This window comes from Penicillium odoratum (genome assembly GCF_028828045.1).
Source record: "Penicillium odoratum strain IBT 22623 chromosome Unknown utg000002l_segment0_segment0, whole genome shotgun sequence".
NCBI classification, from domain to species: domain Eukaryota; kingdom Fungi; phylum Ascomycota; class Eurotiomycetes; order Eurotiales; family Aspergillaceae; genus Penicillium; species Penicillium odoratum.
The window spans coordinates 551,722-568,776 of NW_026643144.1; the positions used below are offsets into that span (position 1 = coordinate 551,722).

Genomic DNA, 17,055 nt, shown 5'->3' on the forward strand with positions numbered 1-17,055 from the left:
TCATCTGGCCTCTCTTTTAAAGAGGCATTGTTCCTGGTGTAGTAGCAAATGCCTCCTCCATGACTTCCAATCCTCTAAGAAGCTCCTCCTTGCTGATAGTAATCGGAGGTGCAATTCGGAAAGTACCACCAAAGCTAGGGTGGCTGCTCAGATTAGCCCAGACACCGAGTTCATAAGCCCGGTCACCAATAGCCTTCCCAAGTGCGGTGGCAGGGGCTTTTGTTTCGCGACTCTCAACAATCTCCACACCAGCCATCAGTCCGCGTCCACGGACATCACCAATGCATCCGTACTTCTCTTTCAACCTGTACAGTCCCTCATGTAGAATTTTACCAAGCTCTCGTGCGTGGTCAACAAGTTGATCCCGCTCAACGATTTCAAGCACCTTATCACCCACCGCCGCAGGTAACGGGTCATTCACATGGGTCGTATAAAAGCAGTAATCGCGCCCGACACAAACGTGCTCAATCTCAGCGCTAGTAACAACAGCACTGAGAGGCAATCCATTGCCCAGCGTCTTGCTCAAGGTAAGAATATCGGGAACCACATTTTCATGCGTGATAGCCATAATGTCACCACAACGACCAACACCAGTCTGAGCTTCATCGACAATAAGAAGCATCCCACGGTTCTCGCACTCCATCTTCAACCTAGCCAAATACCCAGGCGGAAGAACATGCATGCCAGCCGAAGACTGGATACACTCGACGATACACGCAGCAAGCGATCCACAAGACTGCATATCGACCATATTCCACCCATACTCCAACTCAGCTTCCCAGTCATATGAGCCATCCAAGTGACGGAATACAGAGCGATACGCATTCGGAGCAGGAAGCATCAACATCCCCGGCATCAAGGGACCTTGGCCCTTCCGACCGAAGTGATATTGCGTACCGAGAGCCTGTGCGGTAACACCGTGCCAGCTTCCGCCGAGACCGACGATCTCGAACTTGCCAGTGTACGTCTTGGCCATTTTGATCGCTGCTTCGTTACTTTCGCCACCTGTCGAGAGGAAGAATGTTTTGTCCAGTCCTGGCGGGAGGATGTTCGACAGGCGTTCAGCTAGACTGATAACTGGAGGAGATACCATTCCAGAGAAGAGATGATCGAGTGATGCTGCATGGTCTGCGATTACTTTCACGATCTCCAGATGGCCATGGCCGAGTAGACATGACATCTGGCCTGAGGTCCAGTCAAGGACTTTGTGTCCTGAGGCTGTGTAGACGTATAGACCTTTGCTGCCACAAATGACATCTTTGTTGAACTTTGTGCCGTAGTTGAGGAGGTATTTTTCAGTCTTACGCTGAAGATCTCTTTCGTTGATGTTTTGATACAGAGTCGGGGGTTCCTCGTTTTCGGATGAGATCGTCATCTTCGGGTCGTCGGTCTTGATTCCAGACGCCATATTTTTTGTTCCAGGTAAATGATATTTCAGTGGGAAGTGTGCTAAATTGTCTCTGTAGTAAATTATCTTTACCAAATTTTCAAGTGAGAGCATGAGATCTGCTAAATAGCGAATACACTTGGGCAGACGTGAACCGTGCGGTCGTTCCCCACTTGTGTGAGCTCCGTGGCCCGCGGCGATTGTGAACGCCGCGCATTGACATGGAGTACTAGGATAATAGGGGAGAATTGCTAAGATTATCCCAAGAATGCAATCTACATGAAGCATCGAGAGACATGGGGATGTACCCCGACACTACGATTCGGCTCCGGCAAATTCCTCACGGCAGTGATGGCCGACAGCTGTCCGATCTTACAGAGACGCACGGTCTGCTGCCGAACAGCCATTTCAGCGGTCGCCCAGGCAGGACCAGCAAGCAAGCCTTGCTGGTTCTCACTAATTTGATCGACCGACTGCGGTGAAAATACGGTGGTGACGTTAATTGTATTCCATGCACACAAAAAATTATCTTATGTTCGTTCATTCGTATAGTTCCTTCATTCTGATAATCTGGGAGGACAATGACATTTTTCTTCATCAGCTCGCAGAGCCTACGCTCATTGCGGGGGTTTGGAAGTGACCGAGCAAAGTGTACACCTTGGGAACAATGGATCACGGGATAGCTACAATTGCAACTTGTCCAACTATATCAAGTCTTGCTGAAGCGAAACATACATCAGTAGAGCATCCTCGTATTGTACTTGTTTAGGCCGAACGCGACCGAGTATATTGCCAGCTCGAGCAAATTTTGGCTTCCTTTTCTGGATTAGTGCTCACCCTCTCGCCGCTTTTACTCACTGAGCAGATCTGGGCACGGCCTCCCGCTCAGTGATCGGATCAGTGAGTCTTACGTAAGCCTTGTTCATGCTTAGTGAGCCGGGCCTGAGCAGACTGATTACTATAACCTCCTGAATCCAGTCAGTGCCTTGCCTAAATAACAATCCCCGGTGCTAGGTTACGCTATAGCGACTTCCAGTGATTATCCGCATCCGTTTACGTATCCATCCCCGGATACAAAAGATCGTTCACGAAGAACCCAGCTCCTCAACCTTCAAGCATATGTGCCGAAAGTGACTTTCAGCACTCTGCCCACTTGCTTCTACCACGTCAAAAAACCACTAGAGAGATTTTTGAAATCCTTGGTCCAAGTCCTGCTTGCATGTCGGCCGATATCGCCGAATAAAAGCTTTTGGCTCCGCAAGAAGCTCCTCGATCGAATTCAGATCTGGTGAGTAAGGTGGCAGATATACCAATTTCACTCCCGCATCCGCGCACATCTGCGTAATCCGTTTTGAATGATGGAAAGATGTATTATCCATGAACACAAAGAATTAGGTTGAGGCCATCATTCACAGTGCTGAAGAAGCTGAGATGAAAAGTCTTCGAAAACAGCACCATCGGTTGCACCGCGGAAAACACGCGAGAATATGATCCCATCCTGAGTTTACGCAGTTGATATCAAATATCGCTGGTCGCGATGGAAATGTGATACCTGCGTGGGAGCTACGCCAAGTGTTGACCAGATTGTGCGCCTGGATCCAGCCCTCTTGTCACATCCTGATTCATCAACGTAAATTAGATGATGAAATTTGGAGATACAGCTCTCGCAAATCGGATTTTCGCTCCCTAGCATGCTCTCTGGCTGTCTTTTCAGATCAACCTTTGGTGATAAGGGCTCTTCTAAAACTATCATGCGGGATATTGTGGTCATAGTACGTAAATTATCCTAGATCCTTAGGAGTCCCCCTTTGTTTGGTCTCTTTGCTGAAAGATATTATCAAACTCCAAGGCAAATTACGGTAATATAACAATGACTCACCCATGGTTTTCGAGAAATACAATACAATTTGACAGGGATTATGGGAAATGGCTAATATTAGACTGGCGTGTTTCAAGCTGGGGTTCGGGAATGAAAGTCTAAGAGTGTAGAGGTAATCTGATTTCGAATATTACTTTACCAAGAGTAGCCTTCACTGTTGGATGCACGCAACCCCTGAGTGATGGATCCCGTCTGAGCAGAATGGCATCTAACCAAATCGGTCAAAATAAGACTGCTGCACGTGAAGACTGGAATTTGAGTTTCAGGCATGCTTCTGCAGACGTTTGTTGGCCTCAGCTGGGCCCCAGAGTTAAAAAGGACCCACTTACACGAGTAGCTGATATGTGTGGCCAGTTGCATTGATTTGATAGAGATGGATTTGATGGATCCGAGTGTTTACCTTGACGACTTCCTTGTCATCGCCGCGCACCCACACAAATTCGCCTGCTTTCATTTATTTCCGCTTCCTCGGATTCACGTATATGGAACGCGAACTTATCTAAATGTCATTCCTGTTTTCCAAGCCAGCGCTGAGGACAAGTAACGCACTTCTAATGTCGGATATTCCACGTAGATCACCATTCTCAGCTGCTTCCAAGGTTACAGCATTGAAGGTTTCCGAGGTTCATTACAAGATTCAAGTTTTTTAAGACGCTCACCTGCCAGTGCAATACTGCCGGCGTTCAGACATATCCAAGGTTGGATATAGATGCGACATATGTCCTGCATTGGGCTACATGGATAGTACAGATGTTAAGTTCAGGTGAACCTTGGAAAATTTTTATAAGTTACCTAGTGTAGTGGGGAGGAGTGGTGGTAATAGGCCTGAAGACCTGAGCGTGGATGACTAACTTGGATAGTTATCATGAAGGACATGGCGGGTTTAATTTCTCTTTGTTAGGCACTAGCTTCATTCATTTTACTATAGTATTGTTCCCTTTATTCGAGAACCTGAATCTTTGAAATCCACTACGTGCTTTGTTCGAGTTGTTTCCTCAGCTGAATTGACCTTCGCGTCGGAGAGCGTGATGCCAACGAGCACTCCCCTCGTCACTAGTTATGCATTACCTTAGTACACATAAGCCTATAATAAGCGATACTTACTAACTATAACCAGTAAGCGTTATGTAATAGAGATAAAAGTAAGAATAATACTACTAAATAAGAAGAGGTTTATCCTAGCTACTAGATAGAGATAAATCGTTCGGTTCTCTAAATGTTGCCTAGTAGCCGAAGTATAGAACTAGAACATAGCCTAGTACATAAACAACATCAAATAGATCTACTGCCGTCGGTAGTTGGCCAAGGGTTAATTTGGTGAGTAAAGTGCTGTACGCTTCCTCCCTCAACCGCATGGACAAAGTCCTTGACCTTAGCACAATTCTGGCTAAGGAGTTCATTCCGGCACGCCCAGTCCTTGCTCAAAATTAGCTTTCCAGTTGTTCCCGCCGGAGCATCGATATTAACTGTAACAACACTGTTCTGCACCGTCCATGCAACGCTCAAAGGTCCATGGGGTGTGGGGACTGTGGCGTTCACTTCATCCAATCCAAATCCTGCGTAGGCCGGCTCCACGACCCACGATTTATATCCAAAGCTCATAAGCGACTTGGCCACTTGGCTGCGACCCCGCAACCCTCTTCCGGAACAAATTAACCATAACATTTAGAATCTAGGGCCCTTATACAGTCACTCCTAGACTTCGGCACGGGCCGTCCATGGACAAAGACCCCTATCCATTGTCCACCATAAAGAGGAGCCTATGTCCATTGTCCGTGACGGGCATGTCCACGGGCCTAAAAAAGCCCGTGGGTGCCTGAATTTACTAGTTTCTACCTGATTTTCCTTGCAAAACCTAATGACTTATCTGAAATTTTTTCTGTTATTTAGCCCTATTTTGGTTAAAATATATACGACCTACCCTACTATCTATCTCCTCTCTTGTATTTTTTTGAAATATCCTTATTTATATGTAGATGAATACTATCTTTATTTATCTAATAGCTTCTTTTAAGGATAAGGGCAAAGCCTGTCGAGTACATTCCCTTAGTTGTCGACAACCTTTTTTTTTTTCGGATGGAATCTTCTTTCGCATGAGCGCCAAAGACATAGCCGTCGTCTGCTCGTCGTCGCTGGCCTTGCTCTTTGGCTCTTTGATTGATTGATCATAGCAAAAAAAGTTTTCTTAGGCATGATTATCGCAGCGAATCCAGAATTATTCGGCAAAAAAGAGAAAAGGGCAAGTAATATGAAAGCTGGGTAACTGGAGCTGGTCTGCGGGACTTGGGGTTGTATTTATATCCCATTATCTTCAGATGACTGAATCTTTTCTCTTCCGCTGACTAGTACAATCCATTTTGGCATGTTTTAAATTTAGGTCATGGTGCTATGGAATAAGCAGAGGAGATAGGAGATTAAGCACCTCATGAAGCATAGACGGTGCGGTATTTGTGAGCCATTAAATTGTTGATGGGCCAGTAATCAATATGGGGAACCTATACTTCTTCGGGGATAGACTGGCAGTAGACTGGGTATTTAATAAATGCCTCCTAGTAATCAACGGGTACTCACTGGGCGTCAATGTTCTATCATGGGAGTTTGTTGAGCAGCTCAGTGAGCCTGAGCCCAGACTGAAAATTACTCAGTGAGCCTAAATTTGAGCGCACTCATAAAAGCGGCGGCATCCCGAATAGGCAATCCCCACCCGATAAATAAATCCAGTACGTATAGTTGTGGCCTATATATCGATATCGCAATAGGAAATTCCGAAACCTCTACGATTCCATGCTGCCTATCGTTAGGCCCTTCCGAAGTGAGAGTTACCCGTTCACCTTACATTCTTTTCTTTTGACACCGTCTACTTCCCAAACAGGAGTCATATACTTTCCTATGTTTTGATTGGCAGTAGTTGAAGATTTGCGCCCAGGAAATATGCCGCTATTTTATCTCATGACAACTTCCTTCGTCTTTATGCTTCCTTCACTCATTGGCGATCTTCGTACCTAGAGTAGATCCGACGCTAGTCTTTCCTCCGAGGAATGACTTTTGGTCATCGATTGCTCTAAGACCTTGTTTGCCTCCTTGTGTAGATGGAATGAACTCTGCGTCACCTAGGCGGATGATCAGGCCCAGTGCAGCCTCGCTTTCTAGCCTCCCCTGTCAATCTTTTTGGGAAAGTATAAAAAAGTAGCCTAGGTCCTTTTAATCAATCTGTTGTAATTGTTTCCCGACTTTCAAGAGATGCCAACACACAATATACAAAAACCCCTTGAGGTAGACCTGGAAATTTAGGGACCCGAAAAAAAATATCTTTGTCCAACTCCCATTTGCCGAGATCCCATAGGAATCCCATTTACATCCTATGTCCTGAATGTCCTGCATAATTGCCTAAAGAAAATATGGATACATTTGTATAAATTATAAGTGTAATTGTTGCTGTTATGTGTTTGTTTTACTAGTCATATTCATAAGCATTGTGAAGATATATATTCACTGTGCATTCCTGTAGACTCCGCGACCTTACTATCTACCTTACCCTTTTTTTTTAAAATAATGCTAGCTAAATTGTAAATTCTAAAATGTTTTCTATTATTAATAACAAATTCCATCTTATACTTAATATTAGATTTGATATTAATATTAAGGAAAACATTATTGAAGCAAATGATAGCCTTCTCACTGTCAGCGGGACTGAAGTCACTGGCGCGAATCATTAAAAAGCCGTAGAATGATATCTTCATCCATACCCCCTATTTCCGAACAGTGTGGAACGGTCCCACAAATGGGAGACAACTACACCGAGTGGGAATACTTCTCCCATCCTGATCCAGATGAGGAAGACCTCCCAGCTCTGGACGAAATACAAATCTTGCGAGAGTTCGCTGATCGCTATGGCGCTACTGATCCCGTGTCTGCAGATGACACTGCTCGCAAGTTAATGTCGCTCGTTAACGAGAAACGTGTGGTAGTTGAGCGCCAGAGTAATCTCGTGGACAAAGGCGAACGCGTTTCCTACTTATTATAGGATAAGGCTATCGAGATGCCGCGCTATCAACCTGCTGTTCTCAAGGTAGTAGAGGCTATTTGCGCGCTTCCCGAGTTGGAAAGAACTGAGGAGCAGATCCGTACTGGTCGGCTTGAGGACAAATTAGAAACCTGGAGGTCGTTGAACGCGTTTGAACAGATTCGGTCGAAGAATTATATGCGTGGGTGGCCTCTCCCCTTCCCCGGCAGAAAAAGTCGTTCGTTTGCCAGCGTGGCATGATGGCTTGAACCACGCGAGATATCCACCTCCTCATGATCTTCATAGGGTTCCACAAGGCAATCAATTTTCATAGACTTAGTTTGCTTCATGCTAATCCTTTCATTAAAGGCTTTTGGGAAATGAGATACGGCCTGTATCCCTTCACGGGGGGTATGCCTTCCGCAACGGCAACGCTCTCTATGCGCACCACCTTGCTGCCTATCCTCCCAATTCCACTAATCAAACAGGATTAAGCGTGGCATTTCGGGCGATCGTGTTCGCACTAGAGCAGGATCCATGGATACATGCAAAACCACGCCGCGCTACCGATTTCGTACTAATGTTGAATGTGAGTGAAAAGGAAAGCTACGATTCCATTTGAAATGAGTAACTCATAACATCTAGAATGATGTAGACGCTATGGTACCGTTTTTTGAAATTGCTGGGCATATTAGTTTTGGGTTGTGGGAAAGAGAGATCTGTCTCTACTCGAAAAATCAAAAATTCGTGATTGCAATCTACGGGAGGGAGACTCTTCGTTCTCAATGGAGCGATGGGGATTTTGAAAAAAGCGGCTGCGATGGACAAATGAGCAAGATGAGCTGATGGAAAGGACGCGAGATGATGCCCGGAAGATTGTGCAACTGATGCAAGAAATTGAGCATCAGAACAGAGGGATGAATTTGGTGGGCCAGGCTTAGCACAAACATGTTGAATGTTGGCTGATTTCGTCTGTAATTGCATACTATCTAACGGCAATTTCAAATATTACGAAACACCGGAGCTCATCATTCTTCACAGGCACTGTGAGAATCAGCGCCGCTGCCGATTCTGGTTGTTATTCCTCCGTGGTGGCCGCATCCACCATTATTTGGTCACTGTACAGCCCGGAGGACTGCTTCTTGTCTGACGGCTTGGCCTTTCCAATAAATCCAAAGCGACAATCCTGCACAGTGGGTCCTGCCAGTTGATTCTGGCGTTCGCGATCAGCCTGTACTCGCAAGTCGCTGTGGTCATTGTGGTTGGTGGTGAGAGCAGCAGAAGCAGTGGGCTTAAAAGTCATGGAGAGCAAGCGTCCGTCAGCCTGCATTCTCAATTTAGCATTTGCGTCTAGCTTGTCTTTGTTCTCATCGTCTGATCCTTACCCGCTGGTGGTGGAGACTGGCAACAACATTCCCAGCATTCCATTTGTTCTCAAACGCGAACTTTGCGGTGACAGTCGGCTTGTGCGAGATGACGCGGCAAGTGAGCATTGGATCCGATGTGGCCTTCAAAGCCGATTGACTATCGGCTGCTGTGGTGCCTGGCGCAAAGTTGCTACCCATCACGACGAAGGGGCCGGATGCGCCATTTATTGACAGGCCACCCCTGGGAGCGCGGACTGTCGCCTGGCCAGACCCAGATTGGAGAGCGTTCAGTAGCCGCTCTGCATTAGGTTGACGGTTGTTTATGGGGTGTTTCTTTGGTGTGGAGGGGGCGGTTGCCGGAGCTGGCTTGGGCTTGGTGCCACGGAAATTGCCAGTGGAGGCAGAGCGCTAATACCGACAGAACAAAGTCAGAGGAAATGCTTCTTTGGATCGCCGGTGATGTTCAAGGGTACTGGCCGACCGGTCTTACCTTGGGCACACCGATGCGGCTGGCTAGGCTCCCCGGCTTGGCATTTTGCGACTTCTGAACCCCTGCGCCGGGCGGTTCGATTCTTTTCAAGGATCGAGTTTGCAAGCTGCTATCTCTGCTTCTTCTGGCGATCCGAAAGTATATAGTTCTGTACATCTGTACGATATAGTCCAAATCCAATAGTACAAAAGCACATACGACCATAGGGTGTGGAGAACAGGGCTTCCCGTCCGCTCAGCCGTACTTAAGCCACACGCCGGTTAGTTAGTAGTATGGTGGGTGACCACATGCGAATCCTGACTGTTGTATGTTTTTGGTTTTTGTCCTGTTTTTTTTTTCTTTTTCTATTCTTTTTCTAGTTGCGCGGTCTGTGAGATGACATGGCTAAAAGGTGAAAGTGAGAAGGTGCTGAAAATTCCAAGGCAAAAATTGGTGTGCACTTTCCTAAGTGGCCTGAAGCGTTCTCTTCTTCACCAAGTATGTCGAAGATCGACCTCTAGAGTCCGTTCAAGCTCCTCAAACTGGTACAAAATCGCTTCGGGTAAAGAAATTAGTGAGGTAAGCTCACCGGAAGATTCATATCGTCTACCTCTTCTCTTATACCCTTGAGCAAATCAAACTTGTTAGTCGAGAACTCTTGGTCGATGTTCCTTGACATAACTAATTGAAAACTCAGAAATACAAACTAGTGGCTTAGATAGAACTTTGTTCACAACACAAGTCCCGCTGTGAGTGTCTGATTCACCGCGTTGAATGTGTGTACGAACACCTGCGAATCAAGCCGATCCCAACGTTTGTATTTATAGGAAGTAGTATATCTTGGGCTGTTCAGAGTCTTTATCGAGTCGTCCGGCTCATTGTTCGCTCAATTCTTATCAAAGCATCTTCTTCTTCTGCTTTGGCGAGCTTTTCACTAGGCAGCATAATGGCTTTATCAATTGCCACCGGCAAAGCTCGATGACGACCTCGAATCATCACAGCACAAAGCACGAGCTTGCTCAATGTATGCCAGCCCCCAGAGAAGCTATAGAGTTGGTTTGGAAGACCGGTACTGATTCCAACGCAGCCGTAGGCACTGACGGTTTCGAAGATGATGTTGAAAGCAGAGTATGTCAATGGATCCCGAGTGAATTGGCCGGCTTCCACAATAGAGATGATTACGACGGCTAGGGCGATCCACCATATGTCATATGCTATCAGTGAGCGGAGTTGGTGCCGGAGGAAATACATCCGTCCCAGTGAGGGCGATAGATAGCTTGAAGTTGCCGATGAATCCGTATCGCTATCTCCGACCAAAGAAGGGTCGTCTGCGTAGATACCTAGGCTTCTTTCTTCGTAGACATTTGAGTGGCGCATCGTGATGGCGAAAGGATAGACGGAAATATACATCATAATCACATAGATTACCTGATTGCCTATTTCGAGGGCAGCGATGTTGGTGATATAGAAGCCTCCACTTCGAACGCAAAGCGCTTGGAATAGTCCGTCCAGCACACGTGGAGCTACTGGGATGATATCAACTGCCGGATTGTCGTACTAAAATCAGGTATTAATATTTTTAAGTGATGCCGAGGAGAAACTGGCGGGCTGACATTGAGGACCTCGTACGCCACCCAACTAATCCCATTCAATACAATCACAGACATTAGAAGCCACCAGGTATGTGCGGCAGGAAATAAAGTCGTATAACATCGACGTGGATGTTCCAGGAGAAACGTCAAGGTCTGTCTAAAATGGTGAAAATACTCGCTGCGAGGCAGAAGCACACGTATAGCGCACAATATCCAGCGCAAGAATATTGGATAGCTTCACAAAAATAATGAGTACAGAGATAAAATGTCTCAGAATGATATTGAAGGAGCCTACCAGGTGTTGCCAGCTAGGATGAGAAGACCCATGGTGATCAAGATGTACGTCGATCTTTGAAAAGGAACCTGGAACGAATGTTAACCACAAAACAAGTGGTTCGAAAGTAGAAACTCGTGGCACTTACCATGTTGGCATCAAGCACACTCAATCCAGAATTGTTGAAGGCAGATATGGCGAAGAAGAACCCCACCCACCTGAAATGAAGCAAACATTAAAAAGGAGCTTGCGAATAATTATTAAAAATAAAAACATACCACGGATTTAGTCCATTCGACCTAGCCAGTGCAGCGTGGTTTCTCGAAATATACGCACCGACTCCGATTCCACCAAGCAACTGCCATAGCAGAAAGTAGACTGGCACGATAATGGACAGCAGGGACACGGCTCGATACTCTGCACCGCCGAGCCTTTGGCGTTCTCTTTCACTCAGATTATGAAACGAGGAATTGCGGCTGAATTTGTGTAGAAAGTGCAAATGGCTGGTGTCATCCAAATCAGAATGCTCACCATATAGGCCTTCCTCTAATTGGTGCTGGGTAGCTGCTATGCTCTGGACGTTCACGTATGGACGACGCATGCGTTGGCGTACTCCGCTTGAGGTGGTTTCTCCAGGGCCATTTCGCAGGTTAGGAGGGAATGTAATGTGAGTGTCGGTAGCTTCGGTGTCGTTTGGCTCGCCAGAAGAACCTGCATCTGGTACTGTTTCGCAACGCGCTGAAAATTCAGGGTCGTCTCTGGCCATGGAGTGATTATCATCTACTTGTAGGCCAGATTGTGTTCTGTGAGCCGAATTAGTTCTTGAAATTTTCCCCTGGTTTTTGGTCTGTGACCTCGTGGGGCGGAAAGAGATATTTTCTGAAGCTGGAAGTGTAAATGAGGCGGAAGAACGTCGCCTATCCGCCTGCGAATCGGGCTCCATGGATACCGTACGCTTTTGCGATAGAGGGCGTGGCCAGGTAATTTGACGGCCGACACTTTTCAAGCTAAGGGATGTCTTTCTTCGGAGCCGTTCTTCTTGCACAATCTCCTCAAATCTTTTCTCAAACGCTCTTTTGCGGACTGCGATTACTGCTATCGAGACCCAGATCTAATTGATTAGCCTTCCAATCCAGAAGTGAGGGCGTCAATTGCCACTTTGAGATCAGGGACCTGGAAATGTAGAAATAACCTCTTACCGTGGACCCAAACATTATCAGAAAAAACAATAAGATCTGCTGGAAGGTATTTAGTGTAGACAGGTTGACCGTGTTCAGACCAGCTAGGGTCATGGCGCTGATCGTCAAAAACAATGAGTCAATGTATCGTACGCTGTTGGCCGGAGTTGAGGTACCCCAGAAGATGGCGGAGGTGACGAAGGACACCCCGATGAAGTAGGCATAGTGCACTGTGAGAAATCGTACCCGAGGCAGATAGGACTTCACAAGCTTCCAGCTGAGCCCTATCATCTTGTAGGGACAATTTATTCACTTTCAACTCCAATTGAATGGCCGTCACTATGAGGAGAAATTCGATTCTCAGGGAAGAAGTGTTTAAGGATCGTTGACCCTTTGCATATGTCAACGGCGGGGTCCAGCTCCCTGATTGGTCAGCCTGTATTCGTAGTCAGCAGACCACCTGATGTGTGAGATGATGTACCTAGACCTCGCCAAAACCCGCCCACCGCCCAAACCCACCCACGAAAACCCAACCCACGTGTTGGTTTATTAAGTGATGCTTCAATGGTCATATCATTGAGGGGAGTTGATTGTGTGTTGTGTCGGATGTGTTTTTTTCTAAGATACAAGTGACTGAGAAGTAAATTATATGAGTATGCACGTGATCCCAGCCTCATTATTATCCCAGCAACCGGGATATTTCAACACCACGGGCTGGGTTGGGTCTTAGTCAGCATACCCGTGGGCGGGTTGTCATCTGGGAAACCCGACCCAAGACCCAAATGGGTACCCTGTATAACCCGAAAAAGCAAAAATAGTTGACATATCATTTTGCACTAAATTATGCAGTAATTTTAGATTACGTGATGGCTTAGCCACTGTCTGGGTATCTTAATCTATAGCGGGGAGATTGGGGAACAAATATTATAGACAAAGGGAATGAGATTGGTGCATGAAGACTAATATAGCTCGTACCCATGCAGTCGACTTGAGGGCATCGTTACCCTACCAGAGGATCTCTTCTGACTTCTATCGCCCAATTGTATTATTGGAGGTGGAAGCAAATCAGCTTCATCGACTTCAATTACTTCCCCCTCTTCCACCTCATTTACGTCTCCATCCTCATGGTTCGTCTGGTTGTACGTTGAAGGCCGGTCAGCCTCTACCAGTATACTTTCAACTGGGTATGAGGCCTCGATTTCCAAATTGCCTTCGATGTCTTCACTTTCTTCGACCTCTTCCTTGTCACTGATCGGCTCAGCATCCTCTTCATTTCCTTTCAATGCTTCATCCTCTTCAATTGTCTCTTGACCCTCAATCTCCGTCGACTTTTCCAGGCGAGCTAACTGCTCTCCCTCCAGTGTAAATTTCTCTGAGCACATATACATCATCAAGTCTTGAATAGCCACTTCATGAAGAGACCCTCGACGATAATGACAGATGTCTCGCGCACTGTTGAAAAGCCTTTCCACCCCCGCGCCGGTGGCCGGAACCGAAAGCAAGTCGCGTGCCAGCCGAGAAAGCACAGGGAACTCACGCTCATGTTCTCTCCAATAGAGCCGTGGTGGCACGGGAACATTTGCTATAGAAATCAGTTAGTGGTCTAAGTGTAGTATGCCAGTTGCCCATACCTTCTCGGAGGTACCGATCCACCTCGTCATGCTCTACCCCTTCGAGGAGCATATAGTCATTAACTGGTTCAAGTAGCCGATCAAGTTCTGAACTATGCAGTGCCGACGAACGATGCACTGTACGAAACAATAGCTCAGGATTTTGTTGTTGATACTGCGTGAAACACGCTCTCAAGTATTCACAGTACCTTTTCGAAGTATCCTCGTGGCAAATAGAATACTCCCTGTCATCAAAGGCAGATAGTTTATATTGAGGAGCAAGTAGAGCTCCCGTGCCATAGAGAAAGCCGTGGTCACGGTAGGTCTTCTCATAGTACTCTCTCAGTTTCTGCCTCGCAACGAGCAGCGCGCTATACATGTCCTTCTTCCAAGGCGTTGTCTTTTTCTTCAACTTTCGATTTGACCGTTCGATATGCTCCAGAAGTTTCCTATACACAAGGAACACGCTATGAATTGTCACGTCTTTGGTCTTCATTAGAGCCATGGTGAATTGAAAGAACGGTTTGGTCAAGTGGACTAGATAGTCAATTTGCCGCCATTCAATGTCAGTAATCTTGAACTGAGAGTATTCATGATCGTCGCAGTATTTGTCGATGATATTTCTTAGTCGACGCGCACGGCGAAGCATCAAAAAAGTGGAGTTCCAGCGTGTTTGAACATCGTGCAACGGAAACAGCCGGGTTCCGCCTGATTGAAGACATAAAAATGTATCTCGCCGTTGTGGGCTTGCATTGACAAATACCGCAAATGACCGAATCTGCCTTGATCAGTACTCCGCCCATATTTACAGTCATTCGTGGAAGCTCCAGACTCACCTTTGCCAGGGTATGAGCCACATCTCCGTGGCTTGCTGAGTCTCTTAAACCGATGACTTGAGTATCAGACCAAAAGGTCTTTACTTCTTTGTTCTTGGGCGCTGCTCTAATATGCCCCAAAAGCTGCTTTAGGCAAAGCTGGATCACATGGGTCATACAAGGAACCCGGATAATGGATTCCCTGGAGCCAATCGCGCCAGTAGAGATCAGTTTTTCTTGCAAAGCGCGGATCAACGTCTCATTGTTGGACGCATTATCTGTCGTGACGCTAAAGATGCGATCCAAGAGTCCACGTTCCTTCAGTAACTGATGGAGAACATCACTGAGGTTGTTCCCTGTGTGGGGACCGTGCAATGGTTCAAAGCCAAGGAGCATTTCTCGGTAATTCCAATCTTTGTCAATGAAATAGATTGTGATTGCCATAAATGCTTGCTGGAATGGACTGGTCCAACAATCCAACGCGAGTGACACCTTAGCGTCTTCAGGCAGATCTTGCAATTGCGACTCCTGTTGAACTGTAACTGCATTCCGGAGTCGCCTTCGCAGGGTTTTTGCTGACGGAAGTTCCAGTACTCCAGTTCCCGAATTTACGAGGTTAAGCAGCCTCTGGAACACAGGGTTCTCCACTGTTTGGAATGGCAACCGAAGACAGGTAATAGTCTTTAACAACTGCTCCTCAAGTTGGAATGTTGTTACCTTGTGCACATTGGCCGACTCCCTCATGGAATGGTTTTGCAACGAATCGGGGATTAGTGTTTGATGAGATCCTCTTTTCTTTCCCTTACGGCAGGAATTTGACTTTTGGTGTCTACTCATAGCACTTGTCCCATTGCCTTTGTACTGTGGATGATCAAGCAAAGTAAGACAGGCTTTACAAAGGACTCGTGGGCGCCCAGAATCGATATCGGCTACCTGGTCAAAGTGTTTCCAAGCGTCGGCATGACGCGACTCGGTAGACCACTTGATTTGGGACTGACCGTCCCCGTTTAGCTTGTGGCCATATTCGGTTTTCTCCCACCATCCTAAAAATTCTCTCTCCAGGTATAACTCGTACAAAATCCAGTTCTTTCTGCGTTGAGGTCCCACGCGTCTTAGCGTCGCCGGAGGTCTTCGAGTATTTATGTCGTAGCTCTCGCGGGATTCGGTGAAAGGCTGTAGGCTATCTTAGCATACCAGTGGGGAGTCTCGCAATAGTCAATCAAGCACACGAAGGAGGCATTTGTTCTCATACAGAAGACTGAATATCCGAGTCCAACAAAACGTCAGACGATGGCTCAATAGAGAGCAGAGGGCTGAAAGCCTGATACCTTGATTGCGATGACGAGGAAGAAGCCGCCATGTTGATGGTTTGTGCCATCGGAGTTGAAGATAAAAATATCCATCTTGTGTGCTTGAATGTGGATTTTTGTTAGAGTCGCGTCGTGCGTTTGGATCTATCTATTCTTGAGTCGCGTAAGCCCGCGGGTACCCAAAACCCAACCCAACCCAAAACCCGCGCGACTTGAGGACGCTGAGAACATTCCAATGGCTAATTTTAAGTGCGTCAAGTTGAATATAATCGAATGAATACAACGCAGTAAGCTTGGATTCCATTAAACTTTCATAAGCTCATCGATACGGCTTGAGATCTCTTGAGATACAGAAAGACTGTCAAGAGAAACCTCGAGATAAGCAGAATATATATATATTTTCTGACACATGATGAGGGGGCAGTATTTGAGCGTAACACACAGCCAAAAGCGTGACAATTATAAAATACAAAAATTACACACAGTGACTAATCAGTTTTATTCGCGATTTAGCCATATATTTGGGTATTTTGGGTAACCCACGGGTACCCGCCAAGAACCCACGGGCGGGTTCATGAAGGCCAAAACCCGCGGTGGGCTACCCGTGGGCGGGTAAAGAAAATGAAAACCCAACCCAAACCCACGCTTGGCGAGGTCTAGATGTACCGGTGATTCAAATCACGTGATTTATGCCCATCGTCAGGTATGTCAGCTTGACACTTAAAGTCGGCGGGACACTTGCTATAACGTATTTCACAAGCGGGTGGGCCACCTCAAAACACCATAGTAAACGTAATATTCAGTACTCAGATATCCCAACAACCACTTTCTCACTCCATTCCATCACTTGCCGATAGATATTGATAAGTGTTGTTTGAAGCGTATTTTGATCTCGAATATATCGAACTCTTCTAAAATCACGCTACCGAAAATTACATGTCCAAGTCGATGAGTTATATATATTCAAGTCACCAAGCCATGAAATTCTCAAAACTTTTTAAAGAGACTATATTATATGAAGAAAGAACTAGACTTCAAGGAGAAGCCCCATGTGAGTGACTGTTGAGAAAATGAGTTGTAATTTATCGCATTTACTATGGTGTTTGGAGATGGCCCACCCGCTTGTGTGGCCCATACGCTTGTGAAATCCGTTACCTAATCAGGAAGTGTT

General features: G+C 46.3%; 4 protein-coding genes across 4 annotated transcripts, besides 3 other annotated features; 1 reads left to right on the plus strand and 3 right to left on the minus strand.

The window, feature by feature from the left end:
* Positions 1-16: 16 nt before the first annotated feature.
* On the minus strand, positions 17-1,408 carry N7520_002255 (aspartate aminotransferase family protein; the record flags this gene model as incomplete). Its single annotated transcript, XM_057136190.1, has 1 exon — positions 17-1,408. The coding sequence occupies one exon, from the start codon at positions 1,406-1,408 to the stop codon at positions 17-19; it is 1,392 nt and encodes a 463-aa protein (XP_056998876.1).
* A 5,639-nt stretch (positions 1,409-7,047) lies between these two features.
* N7520_002256 (uncharacterized protein) lies at positions 7,048-7,290 on the plus strand (the record flags this gene model as incomplete). Its single annotated transcript, XM_057136191.1, has 1 exon — positions 7,048-7,290. The coding sequence occupies one exon, from the start codon at positions 7,048-7,050 to the stop codon at positions 7,288-7,290; it is 243 nt and encodes an 80-aa protein (XP_056998877.1).
* Positions 7,291-8,347: 1,057 nt separating this feature from the next.
* Positions 8,348-8,593: a sequence feature (Protein overlapping with rRNA (N7520_002257, KAJ5771728.1) was converted to a misc_feature.).
* A 61-nt stretch (positions 8,594-8,654) lies between these two features.
* Positions 8,655-9,044: a sequence feature (Protein overlapping with rRNA (N7520_002257, KAJ5771728.1) was converted to a misc_feature.).
* An 82-nt stretch (positions 9,045-9,126) lies between these two features.
* Positions 9,127-9,330: a sequence feature (Protein overlapping with rRNA (N7520_002257, KAJ5771728.1) was converted to a misc_feature.).
* A 633-nt stretch (positions 9,331-9,963) lies between these two features.
* Positions 9,964-12,440, minus strand: N7520_002258 (uncharacterized protein; the record flags this gene model as incomplete). The annotated part of the gene is given in 6 exon segments (XM_057136193.1): positions 9,964-10,662; positions 10,719-10,850; positions 10,873-11,046; positions 11,120-11,189; positions 11,250-12,063; positions 12,077-12,440. The coding sequence occupies 6 exon segments, from the start codon at positions 12,438-12,440 to the stop codon at positions 9,964-9,966; spliced, it is 2,253 nt and encodes a 750-aa protein (XP_056998879.1).
* A 714-nt stretch (positions 12,441-13,154) lies between these two features.
* N7520_002259 (uncharacterized protein) lies at positions 13,155-15,934 on the minus strand (the record flags this gene model as incomplete). The annotated part of the gene is made up of 5 exons (XM_057136194.1): positions 13,155-13,178; positions 13,262-13,731; positions 13,781-14,537; positions 14,596-15,747; positions 15,827-15,934. The coding sequence occupies 5 exons, from the start codon at positions 15,932-15,934 to the stop codon at positions 13,155-13,157; spliced, it is 2,511 nt and encodes an 836-aa protein (XP_056998880.1).
* Between the last annotated feature and the right edge of the window lie 1,121 nt (positions 15,935-17,055).